The sequence below is a fragment of the Antedon bifida genome, chromosome 1, assembly GCF_963402885.1.
Source record: "Antedon bifida chromosome 1, ecAntBifi1.1, whole genome shotgun sequence".
Taxonomy (NCBI): domain Eukaryota; kingdom Metazoa; phylum Echinodermata; class Crinoidea; order Comatulida; family Antedonidae; genus Antedon; species Antedon bifida.
Window position 1 is genome coordinate 3,186,438 of NC_136226.1, and position 16,315 is coordinate 3,202,752.

Below are 16,315 nucleotides of genomic sequence, written 5' to 3' on the forward strand. Positions count from 1 at the left end.
AAGGAGGTTTATATACAGGAGAACTTCTATTAAGGGGACAACTTTAGTGACCTAACAAAGTGTCCCTTTTAAGGTGCTTCTTGAATAGAGGTTTGATGTGGACCAATACAATTTCTTAAATCTTGCAAGTGTGTTAATATAACATATTGCCCCTTGTTTCATGAGAAAGTGTCACCTAAGAGTATCCATGAATTACTATACTCTAATAATTTGCATAATCTTTACCTAGGGCTATTCGCAAAAAACCATTTTCAGTGTGTTCCTTATATTTATTTTGTAAGAAATTTAAGGAAGTTTAAGGCCTACATAAGAAAAAAAAAACATTGTACAGTGTATCAATCAATTAAATAACATGTATTTCCTTCATTCATCATAAACCAACATACAGTAAATATAATTTCTTACAATACAACATAAAGGAGGGACTTATTTAAAAAAGCAGAGCTTGTGCTGAAAGTGCCAACAATATACTGTAGGGTATTTCATTCTAAAACCACTTGTATTGGATGGACACATCGTAAGAGCTATATGAAGCACTTAGTCAAACCATTGGTAGCAATGCCTTTCACAGCATGTTGTTAGGAAACTAATGTGAGGAAAGCTTAATATGTTATTATACCACAGTTAACCTCCTGCAAGGTTACTCACAGATGAGAATTCTTAATAAACAATATCATTCTATCAGAGAGTACAGTACAACTAGCTGGGTTCTATGCAGTTTCTACAGACAACCATCAGTAGTTTACGGTTTGATTAGGTTTCAACATTATCACTTAGTGAAAGGATATGCCCATTCAATCCAATTCTTAAACAGCAATTTTTGATAATAATGACATAAAACAAAATATTTACTACAAATGAAAAAATAAGCATTTATTATCATGGACTACTGTATTTCTTCCTATCACATCATTGAATTATTTAAAGCTCAGGTACAGGCATGAACTTTAAATATAATGTCTGATTAATTGTACATAAATCAAATATTTGTAACAGAAATCAAGACGAAAAAACATGAATTTCCCTTAATATGGTCAAATACAAAATTTGGCAAAATTCTGCCATAAAAACCAGGAAAACTTTTTTTCAGTAGTTAGGTAGTTTAACCTATAAATGTAATAACATGTCTGGTCACTCCCTAGAAGGTGAAAAAAGATGGTGGATATATGGTGGATAATTTTTGCTATAGCATGAAAATAAAAATCTGAAGTTGAATAAAAATACCAGAAATGTAAAATTCAAGTTATATTACCTATATTTAGTCATCTGATAACAATTTTTACCACACCGTTTATTTTTTATAGCTTTTTAAAATGCCTCTCTATTTACAAAATTTGTGTACAAAAGAATAGAGATTTTACTGTGTAATTTGAACTATCCCCCCACTGATAAGAAAGTGCTTATTTTCAACAAGCTTGTGTAACACAAATAAAATCCCAAAAATTTGGAAACATAGGGGAAACTATAGATCGATAATTATTGGAATGTATGACCAATAGAAATGTTTTGCCCGCACCTGGCCTTTAAGATTCACCGACAAATGTATTAATCTTTAATTTTTATTTGCCATGGGCGTATAAAACCGAAACTACAAGCTCTTGATGTCTCCTGACACCCCACACACCTCTTCCCATCCAGCTTCCCTCTTGATGACTCCTGACACCCCACACACCTCTTCCCATCCAGCTTCCCTCTCGCAACCACACCACTTGAAGTCACGTTCCTACAACCTAGTTCTCTATCTGTAAATCTTTGCATTATCTACGTACAGTAGAATAGTACTAAATTTACGGTTATTTTAGATCATTGCCCAAAGAGATTGGAAATCTAAGACTAAGAGAGGATGTGCAATTTTATTATTAAAGATGTATTGTCCCCCTGAAAAAATATTTCTTAAAAGAAATTTAGTTGAATATTCTATTTTAATGTAACGTAATAGTTATCCACTTTGACCAAAAATTGGATCTAAAAAAATGTATTTACCTGAAAAAAATGTAACTTAAAGCAAAAAATGGTCAAATTGGCTGCCAGCCAATGGATTTTTGGTTGAGTTTAACCATTTATTTTGTCATTTTACAAGTGAAAACATTATTTTTTTTCGTTTTTTTTTCTACGGAAGTGATTAACTTTATATTATCTACAAAATAAGGTATTCAAAGTCTGATTTAATTAATCTTCATTTTTCATGTTTTTGGGGGACAATACATCTTTAAAGCAGAAATGTTAACAACAATTGAAAGAATTTTTCCAAAATAACAATTGAATTGAATACACCACAGCTACAGTACAGTATTAATACACATGCATAATGGAGACTTGGATACAATTCACAGTAGATCAATTACGTTTGTCAATGGTTTCTGCAATTCATGTTCATTTGGCAGAATGGTATAGAATTCAGCTTGTAGAACTGGAGCTCAGTCTCGGTTCGAAATCTATCAAATTTATTTGATGTGATGTATAAAGCTCTTACTACACTATCAAAGAGTGTCCAAATATGATAGTGATATGCCCAAATATGGTAGTGATTTGACATCAGCATGTCCGTATATGGGCACATCACATTTTTTGTCACATTTTGTTAACAAACACACATTTCATGAGTAAATTACTTGACGTCATTGACAGATCAAAGTATTGTATTAAAGACATTGAAAAGGTAGAAAAAAAAGAGTTAAATTTACTACAGCAAATAAAAACCCAAAAGTAGTGGCAGACCAGAATAATAGGACTAAAGGGCATACAGTATACTTTATATAAAGCATTTATCTAGTTCTTAAATCTACAGTACTGTACTGTGCGCTACAATGCCCTATAACAATGCCTTTTGCTCTTTTAACCCTATTTATTTCCCCCTGAATGCAAAATGGTACGACTAAATTTAAAACCTTATTGAATATCAAGGCAAGGGAAATAAAGAAGCCCTTTGTTTCAATATTGTATACAGTACTATAATGAATGGACTCTGTACCCTTAAGCAAATGAAAGTAAATATCAATTTGTGGTTGAGATTTAATACTGTACACACACAAGTAAAGACATGATATTGGTTTTAAAATCTTTAAGGCCAATTTACACAGACTAGCGGTAATGGTAAGCGGGAAACTGCATAGCTTTTCCCACATAAAATATGTGTCTATCCTGAGCGGAAACCGCCTGTACACTCAGCGCGTTGTGTGTAAATGGTCATAAGGAATAACATAGATTCTATATTTTTATTACCGTTACCGCTCGTCTGTGTAAATTGGCCTTTATGCTTTCAATTTTTTTTTATAGTAAATTACTGCAAACAAATTTGTTTGAAATTTATAGTAGAATGTTATCTACGACGAATGTCATTGTCATCATTTCTTATGGTTGTTCAAGTTCAACTTTATTTAAACATGGAGGCCAAGATCAACACAGGGTTGATATTCCCTGGGGCTATGCACTAATTAACAAAATAATATATCATTATCTTGTACATAATTATATACAATGTTTCAATTTGAAAAAAAAAGTACAATGAATTTTTGTTTCTTTTTTCTTTGTTCTACTTATTGTTTAATTTATTTTTAAATAAAAGGAGTAGAGAGTTGGAGCAGTAGGTTAATACTGACTTTGCTGGAGAAATAGTTTGCTAGTGCTAACTGTACAGTAATTCTGGTTGTTTTACAAATAGGCCTTCATAAGCCTAAACAACAGACATGTTTGGTCTCCTTTTAACAGCACGTTTCAAATTGATGACTTATCCATTTTTATATCGTTTTTGGAAAGGCTCCATCACCTTCCTATGATACAAATAAGATTGCAAACTTCGCAATGAAATTGTCAAGAAATCCCTAGATTTTATACAGTAAATGATAAGGTAGATAACTGGGAGACATGGGACCTGAATGATATAGGGAAATCCAGCAGTGAGTCATTAGTGCAAAGGATCTATACTGTATTGTTTATACTTGTTATACAAATAATTAATGTTTATGAGTGCAATGGCACAAATAATTTCACGAGGTGAATATTTCGTCTACCATTCACCAAATTAAATTAATTAACTAGTATCATCGCATGAATATAAAAACATCCATTATTTGTTTTATATCACACCTATTTTAGCAAGAGGCTAGTCCAGGGTGTTCTATAGAATTAAATAACTTGCGATATTAAACAAAATATAATCATTTAAAATAATGAAAATATTCCATTATTTAGAGCTCCGAAATTTGAATGAATTACAATTGCTCAGCCGTTAAGCCACTGCTATTATGATTTAATAAGGGCCTGTTTCTGATCGTTACAAAACATACATCAATTAATTATAAAAATTCAATTTTTTAGTGTTTTCCTGGTACAGAATTAACATGGTAATTATTGCACTGGCAGCGAATTTTTTAAAATGGCCCAATCAAGTTGAAGCACTGGGGACAACATTTCGAAACTATTCTGAAAAATTCAGCTTTAGCATATTTATTATATACCTTTGGCACTTTTTTTTGTCTAATAATCCTGGAATAATAAATTAAATTGAAAATAATTGAATAAAGGAAATGAGGAACAATAAAACTGCCTTCAAATAGATATGATATATCCATAGATTGCAATTTCAATTTACATAATAATATAATACAGTTATTATTAGACTATATTAATTGAACTATATGGTCATCAATAGCCACTACTTTCAGTAATTAATTATTCATCTGCTACAGTATTGATCTTATTGTTAAAAGCATGTTTAGCGTTCACTATGGATTACTGTAATGCTGTAAAAATTATTAAGTTTTGGTTATTGGAAATCCATTAAAGATATTGTCCTCCTGGAAAAAAATTATTGTAAACATTTTTGTTGTTGTTGAATATGCATGCCACTTTAATGTAATAATAAAAAAAATAGTACATGCACTTTGTAATTGTTAAGAATAAAAATAGTCCAATTATACTGTACCGTATGTCATTGTCAGAAAATCAGGGGTTTTTTTGTGTGTTAAATTTAGCAGCTTATTTTGTCCTTTTATTATAAGTGAACACATTTGTGGGTTTTTTTTCTATGGACTGATAACTTTATTAAAATTGCAAAATGGCCTATTCAGAGTCTACAGTAATTATATAATAATAGTAATCTTCATTTTTACATCTTTAATTTAAACAAAATTGTTGTTTTTCTTTTATAGTGGATGAAACACATGTGGAAATCTGACAAGTGCTATGCTTTGAATGGAGTGGACGGATCTCAGTGTTCATTTATGAGATATCTAAGTGAGGTATGGTAGCCATTTTGTGGTTGCGGTAGCCATAGTAAATAATGCACTCCCATCCACAATACCATCAATTCCTCTTATAATACCTAAAAATCAATATGGCAACTCATTGAATAGATAGAAATGACAAACAAACGTTCGTATTTATATGATGTATTGGGTATAAAAGTAAGAATAACTGGTGGTAGATGAAAAAATTGTTTAAAGATTTCATTTACTAGAAATTTGAAATGTGAGGATTTACTGTATACCTACAAATACAATCTATTATGCTTGGCGTAACGCAGAGGCCTCCCTGGTTTAGGGATGCTAAGTATCCATTCAACGTTGGAGGCCTTGGGCGTTTTTAGCCTTTTTTGACATATTTTAATGCCTTTTTATTCCTCCAGGCCCTGCTCAGTGGCCCCCATAGAGAAAGAGAAAACAGATTTAAATCCTGTATTAAAAAAAAATGCTACTGTATTTCAATGCCTACAGAACCAGGTCCGCGTAAAAAGAACTGATTTTAAATATTTTAAAAACCCCAATTGATTCTGCTGATGTCAAATACTGGATTTAAAACATTTACCATTATGACAGCTTCAACATGATCTTATTATAAACCGTTTTCGAAGAAGATCGTTATTCTTTTTAATAGAAACTGGATTTAATAGGCATGGGAAAATGTTCTCGGTTTTTAAAATATTTTTTTAAACATACTTTTTACATCATTTTTTTACTGCATAAACATAAAGAGATCCACTTAGTCTTGATACCAAAACCTACAGTGACATCATGTTTCACCGTTTCTTTCAATGGTATTCAATTGCAGTATACGGATATTTAAAATTTTAATAAAAGAATTCTCGACACACATTAAATATAATTTCTGACACTAGACAATCACTCGCGTTCGATCACCTTATTACTAGCGTGTTAAAGTCTAAATTAACCGTAACCCCCAAGGGCTTCCGGCTTCTCTAGCTAATTCAATACATAATGAACTTGGTCATTAATAATTGTTATTCCAGTCTTAATATCACACCAGGTTATTAGTAATGTGTATTATAATTGTATTGCAGTCCAATACTTATTACTATATTAATGGAAAATTGAATACCATATATGACCTTTGAACTAATGGTCATGTGTCTGATGTTTTATTTACAAAATTAGTGTTTGTGATCATTGAATCGAGCCGTACTGAATAGAATTAAGATTTTCTATTAAAAATATTCTTTCAGTTTCATAATGAATACAAAACATTTATTTTGTTTTGTTTCATAAAAATAAGCATGTAGTTTGCGGTACACCATGTATATATAGTTCTTAAAAGAACTGTTGAGTTTCTCAACATTTCGATCAATATTATTTTATCGTTGTCACTCCTTAGGACGACGAAAGTATATTGATCGAAATGTCAAGAAACTCAACAGTTCTTGTCAGAAGTATATACATGGTGTACCGCAAACTTTATATCAACATTTGATTTCGCCATGCAAACCTTCAAGCAATATAATAAACATGTACCTAACCTGTTTTTAAAGTAGGTTGTTTATAATAAATTCACATTATTATTGATGAATCTGTTTTACATGGAGGTACTGTCTCATGTTATACCTCCATGGTTTTACCTATACTGAAACCAGATATTCCTTTTCATATACAGTACTTTGAGTTGTATGTACCATGGTATATATTTTATGTAAACAGGAAGAAATCATGCACTTTTAGTAGCTTATTTTTCCAAGAAAACATATCAGCCTAGCCTACTTTTAAAATAGAGCAGCTATTTATAGTCTACAGGACATAAATATACTAAATGTTATTGTGGTTTAGGTGGAATCTTGGTGCCCCTTACTTCCAGGAAGAGTGAAGGAACAAATAACAGAAGACAAGCCAATCAATGAAAAGGTTTGCATATTATCTTTACATATTTCTTCCGCAAAAAAACATAATATTTTATTAATCAAATAAAAATCTTCTCCAGATCCATAAGAAGCTCAGCTCATCAATGGTTAGACATGGTTAGACAAAATTATCTTTTGTTGATATCACTCAAAGTCTTTCATTGTATACATATGATTTACTGTCGGATACAAGAATAGTCTTAATTATATTATACCTACTTTGCATTGCCATAGTAATGTCTTCAGAATAAATACTGTATAAATGCATTTCTATCGTACTAAAAAATTTCATCATGTATATTCGTTCGATTGATTACATTTTGTGTATGTGGATATTGATTTTTTGCAATTGCAAATGCATAAAATATATCCCAGTTTAGTTCCTTTAAATTAAATGCATTCAAGAATTATATATCATCATATATTAGATATATGTCGTCATATTGACTGCTTATCACATTCTTCAATCTGTAATGTCTATGTATGATAAATAGTCTGCTTTCCAATATTTGCCATACAAACCTTTATTAAAGAATAAAACAATTTTATAATAATTTTTTGATCTTTAATACATTTTTCAAATATAAACATCTAATTAAGTATATCTACTGTATGTATTGAGTTTAACAATAAAAGTGGCATAGTTTATTAGTGGTTAAATGTTTGCTTACCCATTCCTCCCAGCAAAAAAAAAGGGGAAAAAAGAGCTATGAGCTCTATATGAACAACCTAAATCCTTTTGTTTTGGGTTAAGAAAAAATTACTTGTACTTGAAATTAATGAAAATAAGAAGCCACAACAGGATTAGAATTAGCATTTTAAAATTTTAGGTCTGGGTCTAGTCTCTCAAACTGTTTGTGTCCTTTACACCAGATTCCTCACTCTCATTGCCTATGTACACACAGTGAGGCATAATTGATAGCATAACCTTTGCTCAACAGAAATGTTTTTATTTATTTTGGTATAAAAAAAAACCATATATATATATACAAATCTGTATCATTTAAGACTTAGGGAGTGGAGTTGAAAAAGTCACGAGTTACAACTTTGGTACTAGGTCAGGATTGGACCCTGGACCTTGGGATTGGAAGGCAAGCATGTTAACCACCAATCTACAGCTTTATTTGAATAGTAACATTCAATTGACACAAGCCTTGTTTATTACATTTGAAATACTTGGTTATCTAAACGTATTCAATGGGAAAGTCCCCAATTCAATATTTATGCAAACTGTTATTATTAAGAGTAATGTACAATCCTTAATATTGTTTGCATATCATGATATGCTCTTCACCGACTGTCCATTAACCATAGAGGGCCTCTCTAAATGTTCTCAGTTTGAGGACAATTACAAAGTTTCTTTTTGAAAATTTACATAAAATAAAAAAACAATGATACATTTTTGTTTATGATGATTATTAACAGGCGGAGGTTCGTACGAATATTAATCCATTGATGTCATTGTTGTCCAACTCCGAAAAATTTGAATGGATTCGTCAGCGTATCAGCACGATGTGGAAATCAAAATGGCTGCCAGCTGCCGAGGCCTTCAAAACAAAATTTGATAATCAGACACGAATGCAAAAGAAGGTAATCTTATTTTGAAATGTGTATTTCTAAGGTTTGAGTCAAGCAATAGACAAAATGAAAGTTTTGGAAGAAATAACCTTTTAAGAAATAACCATGTTTGAAAATTGTTCAAAATATCTACTACTAATTACGAAAGGATAATAATTGACACTTGAATTTCAAATTTTGCCATAAAATGTTTTTTTTTTCCAGCAGGCATTGTTGTTTTCTTATTATTGATATTATTCATAGTTTTCTGATATTGATTTTACATACATTTTACATTTTATAATACATCCTTGGTTAATACTAATGTAAAATGGTGTCTAATGCTGCTATTGATAAAATGATCACTCTCGCATTATTAACTGTAGTGGAATAAGTGTTGTAGTTGAATAAGTGGAATAGTTGAATAAGTACTGTATACCTGTAGTTAAATAAGTGTTACAGTCCAATAGTACTGCAATTAAGTACTGAAGTTGAATAAGTGCTACAGTTGAATAAGTGCTAAAGTTGAATAAGTAATGTAGTTCAATAAGTAGTACAGTTGAATAAGTGCTCAAGTTGAATAAGTGTTGAAGTTGAATAAGTGCTGTAGTTGAATAAGTGTTGAAGTTGAATAAGTGCTGTAGTTGAATAAGTGCTGAAGTTAAATAAGTGCTGTAGTTGAATAATAGTTTACCTATGAAGTTCAATAAGTACAAATCATGTTGAATATATAAGTATTGAGGGCTATACAATGAAGATAAACAATGTTTGTATCAACTTCAGTATTTTATTGATTCATAAATTTAAACTGTGCCAGTAAAAAATATAAATAAACTGTATCTTGAATACAAATAAAAACATAAAATTCACCTAATTTATGGAATAATGTGAATTCTAAAATTTTATTTTCTTCAATAATTGACCTGGTAAAGTACGGCGAAGTTTATAGTACAAAAGTTTCTTTATAGAAAATTCCTTTCACAAAAATGTCATGGATAATTGATTTTTTAGTTAACTGAAACGCTTTATTTTAAATGAGTTTATAATAATGTTAATAGGTCATGGTTATTTTAAACTTGTAACATGATCAGTACTTCACTTGATTGTTAACAATATGCTGTTCCATTTTAGGGAAAATTATTTTGTTTATTTAACTTTTTTAAATTATAGTTCAAAACCCCTCCTTTGGAACATCCCTTTTGAGGGACACTTTGTGAAAGACGAATAAGCGCTGTTTGGTGAAGCACTTGACACGAAGAGACCCTTTTAGGGAAGATGAAAGTTGTAAAAATCGTGTCACAGCTCTTTGAGACAATTGCCAAAGCGCAGTATAAATACAAATGCATTATCCGTTACAACCCCTATAATGGGGACACTTTGTTGCGCTCGGAAGGTGTCCCCTTAATAGAGGTCTAACCATATTTCTCTGCTTGTCAATTCACACTCAACAGCAAGAAGCGTACCACTTACAGAATGAGATACTAAAAGCAACACAAGACAACAAGCAAAACATTATTAAAATCAAAAGGCAAATTTCTGAAAAAACAGACAATTTTGTGGGTATCACTATCAGTGGCTGAATCTCAATGGAATAAATTTAATAAGCAAAAACTAAATTAAAACGATAAAGTAAAACAGCTGGAAAGAAATTGCAGAGCTTTCAGGTAAACACATACCCCTTGTGCAAGCAAGTGAGAGTATAGGTACTGTATACTGCTGCCTGAGTGGACTGGAATAATGTATATTTGACAAAGGAGGCATACATGTAGGCTGGTGAATAGAGGGTGGAGAGAGTAAGAGTTGAAAACAATGATGATAGCTTGGTAGATATAAACAATTTTGGAATGGACAGTGAACAAGAACTAAACAACTCAAAGGTGGTCAATATTAATTCTGTTATATATTGAATCTTATTAGGATGCCGAATAGAATAATTTTACGGATCTGGGAATGTGTTCCTAAAAGTTGTTATGGTTTTAAGAAGTATAATAATAAAACGGTAACGTTTAAAAAAAGATAATGTTAAACTTTAAAAGTAATTTTATTTTTTCTACCTCACCCTTAACTTTTTGAAACCAACTTCTGACATTTCTTTTAAAGAGTTTTACATTCTTTTATTTCTTGTGGGATAGAGATATTACCTGTATTAAGTTTGTTATTAAAAGGTGATGTCTGCACTAATATACAGCGCTTATAGTTGAGCTGTTTTTTATGCTTTAATATTTGTAAAGAACACATTTTTTATGTCGATTATGACTAGAATCAATTTCTCGAAAGCATCATATTAAATTTTTTTTATAGCTGTTACAGGATTTCCTCTGTATCATTTTGAATTTTAACCTAAGAATATGGATCAATACACTTCCTTTTAGCACCGTGAACAAGTACACAACAAAAGCTGTTTGGAAACGATGCTGTTTTTAACGTTTTCTGAAAGTCTGTAAATAAAATATCTAGTTATTTTATTGATGAGTTTAACAGTTTGCTATTATTGTGGTGTGAGCAGCTGCCTTCACATTCAAATTCATGATGTAAATAAAGTAATAAAAATAATTCATTTTACCTTTAACTCAGCTTTGACTGTGAAAAAAAGATGAGCTGATTGACTATAAAATTTAAATTTCTAACTATATTCTGATAACCAATTTTGATTGGTCAATCAAGACTACAGTATACAGTTAGCTACTGATCTATAAACCAACCCTATCTGCAAAAATCATCCATCCTATAGTATTTCATGGCAAAAAAATTTAAATTTAAATTATGGTACATATTGCAAATTGTTATTTGGTTAAAGATGTATTGTCCCCGAAAAACAGGAAAATAAAAGAATAATAAAATCAGACTTTGAATAGGCGATATTATAGTTTTGATAAAGTTATTCACTTCCTTCCAAAGAAAAAAAAACCCTGATAATTTTACTTACAAGAAGATAACTTTTTTGGTTTAAATGACAAATATTTTTTTTCAGGGGACAATATATCAAAATTATAATTTATGATGTTGGTATTTTTGCAGGTTCTTCTCCATTTAGGTCTGCTCACGAAGGAATCAGGCTTCAAAATAGCTGAAAATGCATTTCATGGCGGCCCCCTGGGTGAATTGGTACAATGGGGAGATATCATTGCTTCCATGTACATACTAGGCCATGACATGACGATCTCTATCTCAACGCCTTCACTTAAAAGGTAAGTTCCATTAATATTCATAAGCCCCTTTCACACAGAACCATAAAAAGGTAATTATTTAATAATTTATGAATACTGGCTTCTGTGTGAAAGGGCGCAACCCTCAGTCAAACACTAGCTTCCATTACACCCCATCTGAACAAGTGTACCCAATCTAATTTTGCACCTTTCACCATGATATGACCCCTCACAGGAAACAATAACATTATCTCATTTTTATTACCTGTGTCTATGGGGGGTCTAGACTGGCAGTATTGTGCATACAATTATGTTCAGACAGGAATTGTTTTTAAGTCGTAGTCGTACGATTAAAATTTGTTTCAATTTTCTGTTGATTTTGTGTTTTGCTTTTTGTACAGTTTTGAAATTAAATCTGAAATTGCCATAATCCAACCATTTTGGCATGCTTTAATTTGGAAAATTTTTGAGTATATTACAACAAGTACTATATCAAATCTCTCCTGAAATACGAATGCTAGTTTATTAAAGCATGAGGTTTAACAAAATGTGAACTTATGTAGAATACTATATGGTTGACATTTTAAACGCGAGATAAAATGCTCTACAATTTTCTTCAATAACATACAATTTAATAAATCAGAAGTCTGTTTTAAAATGTATTATGACAGATATTTATTAGAAAATCTTCTATTACGGTTCTTGAAAGTAACTGTACCAGAATAATAAGTCTGCATTTTTACTGTATGATTTATATACAGCACTATATGCCACAGTCAAATTAGTATTTCTACTGTATTGTTCAAGTCAAGTACTACAGTGTCAATACATTTATAAAGAGTCCAAAACTTGAGCTGCAAAAGCACTTACACTCAGTACACATACTGTGAAACAGAAAATGGAACTTGTAGTCCGACTGTCAACCTGAAACAAGAACCTATAAGTAATTTATGTGCATTCATATGAACTCATTACCAGTTTATGAGACAATCACATGAATCAGACAATAAACTCATTATAGATTATACCTTAACCTTTTCAAATACTATCTGTATTTAATACTGTATTTGTTTTGAAAAATACACTACGGTAACTGATTTCTCAGAAATGTTTTAATTATGTGATATAGAGAATATTAGTGTTATTTCAATATTATGATAATCAATAATTGTCAATAATGACATTCTACTTATAATTATATAAAACTAAAAAATCACAAGATACCTGATAATGTATCTTCCCATATGTCCATGTTTTTTTTGTTTAGTGTCTTTAGGCAAACTCCATAATACAATGTCACATGTGTATGTGTATGAGATCTGTATCATGGAAAGTTAGTTAAACGTTAGGAATTAGGCCTGATACATGTGTCATGTGTTACACATGTGGCGCTGTATTGAGGAGAATTCCTCAGACAGACAAATTAAATACAACACCAAGGGTAGGCTGCTTAAAATCGGGTCAGGTTTAGGGGTCAGACTATACATAGCAAATTGATTAACAGTCTGTAGGGTTTTTGAGTCTGCCGATGGTACAGTAATGTTATCCAAATGTTTTTAGACTTTTTATTATAGCATATTATTTTTGTTTGTTAGGGAAAAAATGTAATCTTTAAAAAATGTATCCGTTAAGTAAAACGCAAGCCCTTATTGCGAGATTTAATAGTATGTTTTGCAATGCATGTCCTTGGTGATTATAAAAGAGATCTTCTTTCCCCTTGATAAATCCAACAATGTTCTTTGTCCTTGCGGAGTTTTAATGTCTAATTAGCCAACATAATAGTGAGAAAAAGCTATAAATAGAAACTAAAAGCTATTTTTCATAGGAAAGATACATTATTGAGAATGATACGATCTATTTGATCTTAATTAAAATAATTAGTAAGAAAAAGCTATTAACAAGTACATACTTCCACCATGCTTAAAGCTCTGTCTAGACACTATCAAACTTTATGTGACAAAACAATGTGATGTGTCCATATATGGACATGATGATGTCATATTATTACCATAAATAGGCATATCACTACCATATTTGGGCACATCACACTTTTTTTGTCAAAGTAGTTTGATAGTGTAGACAGAGCTTTATACTAGACAGAGCTTAACACTGTACTATACGTCAATGTCTACACTTGCAAACTTTATGTTGCCCATATAATATGGAAATGATGATGTCATATTATTATTAGTTGGGTACATCACTACCATATTTGGGCACAGCACACTTTTTTGTCGAACTACTTTGATACTTACTGTAGTGCAAAAATATGATGTGCCCATATATGGACATGATGATGGCATTCTACTTCCATATTTTTTTGTCAAACTAGTTTGATAGTGTTGACGGAGCTTTATAGACATAGCTTAAGATTGTACCATACTTCAATTTGATCATAATCTTAAGTAAAAAAAAGTTATAGTTTATGTTATATTCAAATACAGTATTATTTTACATTTTTGGTCATAGTTTCGACTATAATTTTTCAGCTTTATATTAAGAAATACTGTTAACTATAAAACTAAACGAGAAAATTCTGTTTAGAATGTATCAATTTATTTTCAACAATCCATTCCAGGATGTAGTAAATTATGTAGGAAGACATATTATTAATAGAAATATTTTGTCAAACCTATAGGAAATGTCAAAGGTCACATACAGAACTGTCACCTTACTACCATGATCAGTACACCAGTTCTGCCAAGATTGTTAGCACATTTTCAGTAGTAACAAACAAAGTGTCCCCATAATAGGGGTTTCCCCTTAATAGGGGTTGGCTGTAGTGTTAAAACATATTGGCCATGTTCCTGTCATGATAAAGTGTGCCCATTAGAGATGCCCCTGAATAAGGGTTGTAGATTTAAAACATACAGTATATTGGCCTTGTTTGTTTCATGAGAAAGTTTCCCTTTAATAGGGGTGTCCCCTGAATAGAGGTGTCCTAAAGGAGGGGTTATACTGATGTACATACATGACCAAAGACTTCATGTCTCATCCAAGGGATGAGTAAAGATGAGGAAAACAAGATGACACGTTTATTTATAGTTTACTATTTATTTATTTTACTACTTTATACTATTTTTTTATTAAACTTTTTCCTTCCCACACACCAGTCCGATTCCTTGCCATTGTGCCATCATTTTCTATGTATCTATATTTTCAAATTTCAAACCAAACTATTTTCATCAATTAATTCACTCCGCATCAAACAGTATTTCTACAGTATCTCGAGAGAGATTGTCGATGAATTTTGACCGAAACATCGAGATATTCTCAGCTTTTTATTGCTCTAACATGTGATGTGTATACCACATGGATTTCTTTAATATCCACTATATAATTTATCACAGTTGTGCCTATAAATATTTAAATGTTTATATATCTCTAAAGACAAACTACTTTTCAAGCAATATTCTTTTATGATTTTATGACATAGTAATTAAAACTCGGATATGATTTATTTTAAATTGCCATTTTGTGGCAACAAAATGATTTCCCTTGTCCTTTACTCATTTTGATCGTCATGATTTTTCTTAGAAAAAACAGTTTGGTAGATTATGCGAAGAAAAAACCTAGCTCACGTGTCATGAATCATTACAGTGTTTAAATCACTGATCTTCCCATAAGCATCGATAATTTATTATACAAAATTTGGTTTAATACTGAATAAATGCGAATGAGAAATGCAGTACACTGTATCTACAGTATAAACACATTTTTAAATGTGTTTAAAAGCGTTATTAATATAATCTTCACCGAAAAGGACAAATATTATTTGAATATATCACCTTAAAAGAATAATAATATTATATTATTATATAGCAGAACCTCTATTAACGGGACACCTTTGAGAACCAACAAAATGTCTCCTGAAGAGAGGTTGGCCTTGTGTTATTAGTAGTGGAGCTGTACAGTAGCTTGATGGTTAGCATGCTTGCCTTTCATTCCCAATGTCTTGGGTTCAATCCTGACCTAGTGCCAGTGGTGTAACTCCCCTCCCTAAGCCTCAAATGAGACTTAGTTTATAAGCACAACAAATTATAAAATAATTTATCCATCCTATAATTGGCGAGTTGCTCGCTGTTGGATGCGTATGAAATGAATAAATATAATTCCTTCATTCATTTCATGTGCATGTGTCCCTTTAATAGGAAGTGTCCCCTTAACAGGACTCAGGTGTTCTCTGAATATAGGAGTCCAAAAGGAGAGGTTCTACTGTATGTAACTGCTGCAAGACAGACTATGCCAACATGTTTCTGCTTGTATTCACTGCCATTTAATCAGTTATTAAAAGTTGTTCCAATTTCTGTTCCCAAGAAATTGGGCTTAATTTATTCACACGATTATTAACCGGTATTTTTTCGCAGCAGAAACAGGGCTATTGTCTTGATAAAGTAATACAGTATACTATTCTTCAAACATCTGGTCAGTGAAGTCATTTAATCTGTTAGCATTGTATTATTATCATTGTAACCAAGACATTGAT

The 16,315-nt window shown here is 31.2% G+C and overlaps 1 protein-coding gene across 3 annotated transcripts in view; it reads left to right on the forward strand.

The window, feature by feature from the left end:
- The window catches only part of LOC144837542 (alpha-1,6-mannosylglycoprotein 6-beta-N-acetylglucosaminyltransferase A-like), a 36,096-nt gene that overhangs the window by 4,380 nt on the left and 15,401 nt on the right, over positions 1-16,315 (forward strand). For all 3 annotated transcript variants that reach the window (XR_013611524.1, XM_078692716.1, XM_078692723.1), the window contains exons 5-8: positions 5,151-5,240; positions 7,056-7,130; positions 8,552-8,716; positions 11,702-11,871. Coding sequence is in view for 2 of the 3 variants with exons in the window: in XM_078692716.1 (XP_078548842.1) it covers positions 5,151-5,240; positions 7,056-7,130; positions 8,552-8,716; positions 11,702-11,871 (500 nt within the window). In the remaining variant the exon portion in view is untranslated. The remainder of the gene's footprint in view (positions 1-5,150; positions 5,241-7,055; positions 7,131-8,551; positions 8,717-11,701; positions 11,872-16,315) is intronic.